The sequence below is a fragment of the Sphaeroforma arctica genome, assembly GCF_001186125.1.
Source record: "Sphaeroforma arctica JP610 unplaced genomic scaffold supercont1.547, whole genome shotgun sequence".
NCBI lineage: Eukaryota > Ichthyosporea > Ichthyophonida > Sphaeroforma > Sphaeroforma arctica.
Window position 1 is genome coordinate 5,327 of NW_014040011.1, and position 6,090 is coordinate 11,416.

The 6,090-nt window shown below is 46.2% G+C and overlaps 1 protein-coding gene across 1 annotated transcript; it reads right to left on the minus strand.

Moving 5' to 3' along the window:
* On the minus strand, positions 1-5,531 carry SARC_07147 (hypothetical protein). Its single transcript, XM_014298912.1, has 6 exons — positions 5,326-5,531; positions 4,990-5,212; positions 4,393-4,854; positions 3,709-4,222; positions 3,211-3,600; positions 1-3,088 (listed from the first exon to the last, which is right to left on the minus strand). The coding sequence occupies exons 1-6, from the start codon at positions 5,497-5,499 to the stop codon at positions 121-123; spliced, it is 4,731 nt and encodes a 1,576-aa protein (XP_014154387.1). The 5' UTR covers positions 5,500-5,531; the 3' UTR covers positions 1-120.
* Positions 5,532-6,090: the final 559 nt, after the last annotated feature.

The following is a 6,090-nucleotide window of genomic DNA, read 5'->3' on the forward strand; positions in this document are numbered from 1 at the left end:
GCTTTGGCCTTGTCTTGTCTGCTTTACTACGACCCTTCCAATGGATCAACTATAATTTAATCCTTAGTTTGCTGAGTGGCAAGAAATACTTGTCGTATGCAATAGTGTAGTTATTGCATTTTATTTTGAGTCCATTGTAGAATCAAAGGGGTCATACCTACTATACCTTTGTCGCTCATGTAGACGATCTAGCATGCTAACCATATCCGGAGAGCCGAATCGGTTATCCATCGGACTCGTACCCCAACAGTCTGTGTGCAGTCTTCCTGCAGCCTTCATTTTGACTATGCGCTGGACTGCTTGAAAATTGTCCAGTTCCTCACTCTTCTGAATGATGGCACACAATTGGGCCACTACATCGTTGGCCATACTGGTACCACCACAGATATATATATGCAGTTGCGCATCTTTGAGCGCCTCCCGTAGGCTTGCATCTTCGCCCATGGTTTCCTGCACGTATTGCTTTCCAGAATCGCCGGATAGACGTCGACGCGCCACGACCAGCTGAGAATCTTGACGCTGGAATTGGCGTGCAGCTGTCTCGTGGTTTGGACCCGTAGAGGTGGGTCTTGAAAAGGCGACACTGAGTCTATTCAGTACCTCGTCTTCTATGTAAGTGATGAGGTTCTCGCGGTGGAGATAATCCGATGCGTTGTGGCACCCGTAGAACAGTGACATTTGGAGGGTTTCCGAGGTTTCGGAGGCTTCGCACGTTTCGCGGGTGTCAAACTTGGGCGAGCACGCACTGTTCTTGTTCTTCCTGAAACTATAGGCTGATATTCGATTACCCATGGTCATAGCAGGCGCAAGCTTGACTCTATTCCCTTTGTCGTGATGACCTGTATTGCTTATGCGACGTGCTAAATGTGACAGGCGCCTCGACAGGAGAGGCTTATGAGTGCGCGCAGAACTGATGGGGCATGCGTTGACTGCGGTTTTGTTGGTTGCTCTGGGCGCTGTGATCTGCTCGCAATTCATCTGCTTCTGCAGTACAGACTTATCTTGCAGGAAACCAATAAAGGGCGCGAGACCTGTGCCCGTCCCTATCATCATTATGGGTGCCGCGTAATTAAAAGGTGGCTTGAATGTGGTGTGCTTGATACTGACCCATGCTGCATCGACACCCGGGACTAGTGAGGCTAGGAAGTACGAGCACAGACCTTCTCGGGCCTTGCCATTCGTGGTCTGATCCGATGCAACACCTACTGTCAACTCCATGTACTGGCCCTTCGAAAACTTGGCACCGCTGCTGATGGAGTAGTACCTTGGCTTCTGCCGAGGGCAGCTTTCGATGATATGTGCCAATGTGAGGTTTATCGATGGAAATTTAGTCAACATGTCCGTAATGCACGGATAGTTGGCACTAATCATATCCTCCCGCGCACGACAGCACGCTTTGTTCGCTTCCGATTCCTCTCGAGTTGCACCTTCTATCCTGCCCAGTCTGAGTTCATGTAGCCACAATGTGAGTGTGCTCTTTATGTGGACATCCGTGCAGCACGCCACCATAGTTTCCAAGAGGCCGATATATTCTACGGGTCGCCAGGCAAAGTCCACATACGTACGCAGTAGAGTACGAACGCGTATTGGTGTGGGTATACCCAGGTCTTCGTCCTCACCCGTGGCGCGGTCGACAATTTCAACTCTGCGTTCTGGCTCTCGCTCGCCAATGAGTCGACACATAGCATCGACTGAGGACTCAGAGTTTAGTGGCCAAACTTTAGCGTGATCGCCAGTATTGTACTCCAAGCCGGTGTTGGCCAAGTCAAATCGCAGAAGCCTGGTAGAACTCACCGCGCCTGCTGATAGCAAATTTTTGTTGATGGCAACCGGCACCAGTGTAAACCCAAGGACACGCATACTGAGTTCGATGTCCTTCTCTGGGAGAGCTTCAGTGCTTATATGGCACTCTTCGTTGCCTTCTGGTAGCAATCGTGCACCGCCAGGACCTTTAATACTTAATACGCTTTCCGAGAACGGACATCCGGACTCGAATTGCAAAGTCGCTTGGAGTTTGCTGTTTTCGCTCATACTGCGACCGCGCTTGCCATCGCTAGAGGGCTTCACTGATTGGAACGCAAAAGGACACCCTACGATCTCTTTATAAGCCCTCACGGGCTGAAATAATCTCTCGGGAGCTTCATGATCCTTCAAGTGGTTTACCACACTCCGTACCTCTATTGCAGTCTTGGTGGTTTTAATTTCTTTGTAGTCGAGATCAGGGCAAATGCCTTGAACTACCATCGCTGCGAAGTCAGCAAACTGCTGTGCTTGATCACTCATTTCATCGCCACAGACGATTGGGAACATCGAATGTGCCCCAGCCGCTTGCAAACGACGATGTAGTCGTTTGCCGAATGCAGCGAAAGTGGGGTACATGCGACTACCAGCCGCAAATACGGCGAAGTCGAGATGGTCGAGGCTACCTAGACTGGTCATTTTTAGAAAATTGGCATTTGCCGGTGCATCGCCATCTGCAAATGTGCTTGTAATCACAATGCAGGTCTGTAATTGGGGATGTGTAAGCGCGCCAGACGAAACAGCGTCGTTGATACTTTTCACATTCGGCTTCACTAACTTTAGTAAGCGACCTAAATGGCGAGCGTAACGTTCGCATCCCCCGGTTCCTGAACCAAACATTATCAGAACGTTGCGCGATTCCTGGAGCTGATGGCCCTCCGATTTCGCCATTGACGTCTCCTGTGATTGCTCACGCAAATATTGTTGCCGTTCTCCGGTTTTCTGACCAGGCTTTGCAAACTTATAGCGCTCACTACAGTACTGGAACTCTGGTGTTAATCGGAAGTCACGCATTTCACGGTGCCACAGCGAGTTGGTGCTGCCACCCGCACTCGGCACAACCCAGGACCATTGAGCAGGAACCTCGCGCCCAAGTGCCTTTTCACGCTGTATATGAGTTAGAAACTGCTCACAGGCCTGTTTATGTGCGACCATAGACAACTTAGCACGTTGGAAGCTGTATAGTACGGCACGATTGAGCTCGGCGAATCCTCGTTCTTCCCAACCCGAATATGGATCGGTACTATCCAGACCGAATATCGCACATAAGGATTTTTTAATATTGTACCTGTTGGAAGGTTTAGTTGTGAAATCAGCAAGCGATAGGTCAATACTTCGAATGAACATTACGATACTGATATAACGAAAACATTCATAGATGGACCAAACGGCAGAGGCCAAAAAACATACCTTTCCCATAGATTGCGAGTGACTTCTGACTCCATGAACCATCCATTGAACGGGCAACACACATAGTCTATGCCACCAAGACTGAGATTGAAGTTAGACACTGTCGGCACTCCGCACCACTTGAGGCCTAAGTCCCGCAGTTCGGGATAATGCGGATGCTGGATATCCACCAAACGCTGAGAGATCTCAGGCAGCTCGTACATGTCGGGTGTTGTCTGACCCTCATGCTGCAGCACTACCGGCAAAACATCGAATGCGGAACGGAGTGTGGGTGGCTCCCAGCCTAGTTCCATTATGCGTGCAGTGAGTTCTTCATTTGCTGCGTCGCCCAGCAATTGGCCATTTCCTTCACGATAGCATGCAAATCTCACCAACTGCGCATTCCAGAATCTGGAAATATTGAGCGCAATATGAATGAAATTTAGCTATTCGAGCGGCACATCGCTATACAATTAAAACATAGTCAAATAGAAACAATCGATTGCACTTTCTACATACCTGGTACCCCAACACTCGCTCTTTTTGCGTGGTGCGAACACAGTCATAACGGCCTCCATGTTCGTCTTTGATGTTGCCTGGTTCAAGTGTCTGACACATTCAGTAAAAATGTCCGCAGATTCTCTCACATGCCGCTTATCGCGAACTTTTAGTTGGTCCCACACTAGGCGGCCAACACACTTTGCGCTGTTTCTCCAGGCCACCTGTGCACCATACTCGATTTCCTCGGTTGTATGCTCATATGATCCGGTCCGGTGTACTGACACTGAAATCTCTCTGAGTCTTTGTACTAGCCTTTCAGGCACCCAATTCCTTTCGAATGCCATTTGTTTAACCCAGTCATGTGCTTCCTTCGTGAGCGATTCGGCAGCTCTCGTAGGTTCCAAAACAAATAGCACCACTCTCCAAATCAGTTTAAATATAGCACATTCTTCAATTGCGTCAAATTGTTTCGATCTGCTCAGTGTGCTAGCTACATAGCCCACAATGTTGTCTTCCATATGGCATGGTATGTCTGAGGATGCAAAATTTGATAGATCACCCCATGTCAAGCATAGTTAGTTATGCTGCAAACATCTGTATGCCAATAGATTGTCGATGAATAGTTGCTAACCGAAACGAAAAAGACAGTCACGTGCACTTCGGACGTGTCGGGCTCAAGCGCAGACAAGAATCACAACATACCAAGGTGCTTTGCTTCCTCGCCCAGTTTTTGTAACTGAGGTATGCTTGGTTCAAATTCTTGATACATCTCGCAGGCGATAATTACAATAGAGGAGAAGAAACTTGTCAGCCCGCTCTGATCGGCATGATCGCGGAAAAAATCGACACCGAAATCTTGCTCATCAGTACTTCCCCAAGGGTTATTGGTGTGAGTGACAATAAATCCGAGGTCCTTCGTATGAAGTTCTTCAGGCTTACAAATATTGTCTATAGCATATGCTTCCTCGTCTGAGAGCAAACCCAATTGTATACTTGACAGTGCACGACTGACGACTTGTGATCGGAAGAACCGACCGAGTATACCCCTGTCACCGAGCGCTAAGTCTTCTCGTTCGTCCACGTCGAGATAAGGACCATGAGATTGTAACGCCCAGATGAAGGATCGAGTAATTGTTTCCCATGTTTCTCTTGTCCAACCAAGTCCTTCAGTAATCCCGAACACAAAGCGACAGCAATAAGTAATCCATGTACAAATATAAATCATAGAATAAGATTCGACCTCACAGAAATCATCATATCACAATAAAAAAATATTGAATAAAATACACATGTCCTTACCAGTGAAGAACATAGCATAATCCTGGAATGTCTGGTAACGTCTACTTGGATTAGGGTGCAGCGCACTGTAGGACTCTCGCGCAATAATTTCCGTCTTCGCATCCAGGGCGCGCACAGCAATATCGGTGATACCTATTAAATAGTCCCCGATAACAGGAAAGAAATTGCCGAACGGGACCTTCGAATCGCCGCACCCGATCTCCACAACAACGCGTTGCACCCACTGTGAAACAATAAGTAAATATCAGTTATATATTAAGATAACTACATGTCAGAGTCAAGAACTCTACCTTTCAACACCTTCCGACTATAATAACCCCTTAACTTCAAACATACCGCCTCCTGAACCATCGAAATCCAGGCCAGCGACTTGTTCCATGTTTCCTTAACTAAGACTATTTCCTGTGCTTTCAGTGATTTTGCCGGCCACGTATTCCCGCTATGTATTTGTTCGAAGGTGGCAGGTCGAGTTGGACAAGGGAATCGAGGTGACTTTTTTAAGTCAACCATTTCTATAAATGATGCATCCTTGACTTCGCGTGTGATTGACTGCCTTCGATTTAACACTTGTACGAATATGATATTCACATAAAAAAATTTCTTTTAAATTTATATTTTAAAAACAAAGTTTTTTTATTTTTATTATTATGATTGTTTTTTCAAAACTAAAAAGAATTCGTACTATTTACACTCTAGAGTAGTGAGAGAGTACACAGGGCTAACCTCATTACGTTTCCCGTTAAAACGCACAAAAAGTATAATAAAAAAGCGTTTACATCAAAGTTTATCCTAAGTATAGTCCTATGGGTTTACAAATAGGTACTTTTTTTTTAAGGTGGCCTAATTGTCGCGTATTGTCCTGTTTTTTACTTTGTGTCAGTTGTAAATAGTTTCAAATCGCCTTTTCATTTTAAAAAGAGGTCAATTTCTCAGGTGCAAATTTGGAAAGTTTTCATAGTCGATTTGATATACTTTAGAACGTTTTTTTTAAACAACCTTTTTTAAGTTTACGTTTAAAGTATATCGCATATAGGCAAAACGTATTGAGCTTATCCGGAGGGTCTCTCCACTCTCGCTCTCGACTCTCTATATACATTATAT

Bases quoted from the DNA above. Each gene is read 5' to 3' on its own strand.
- SARC_07147 (XM_014298912.1), bottom strand. From the start codon at position 5,499: ATGGTTGACTTAAAAAAGTCACCTCGATTCCCTTGTCCAACTCGACCT. The intron at 3,601-3,708 runs GTATGTAGAAAG...CAATATTTCCAG, and splicing joins AGCGAGTGTTGGGGTACCAG to ATTCTGGAATGCGCAGTTGG. The intron at 3,089-3,210 runs GTATGTTTTTTG...ACCTTCCAACAG, and splicing joins ACTCGCAATCTATGGGAAAG to GTACAATATTAAAAAATCCT.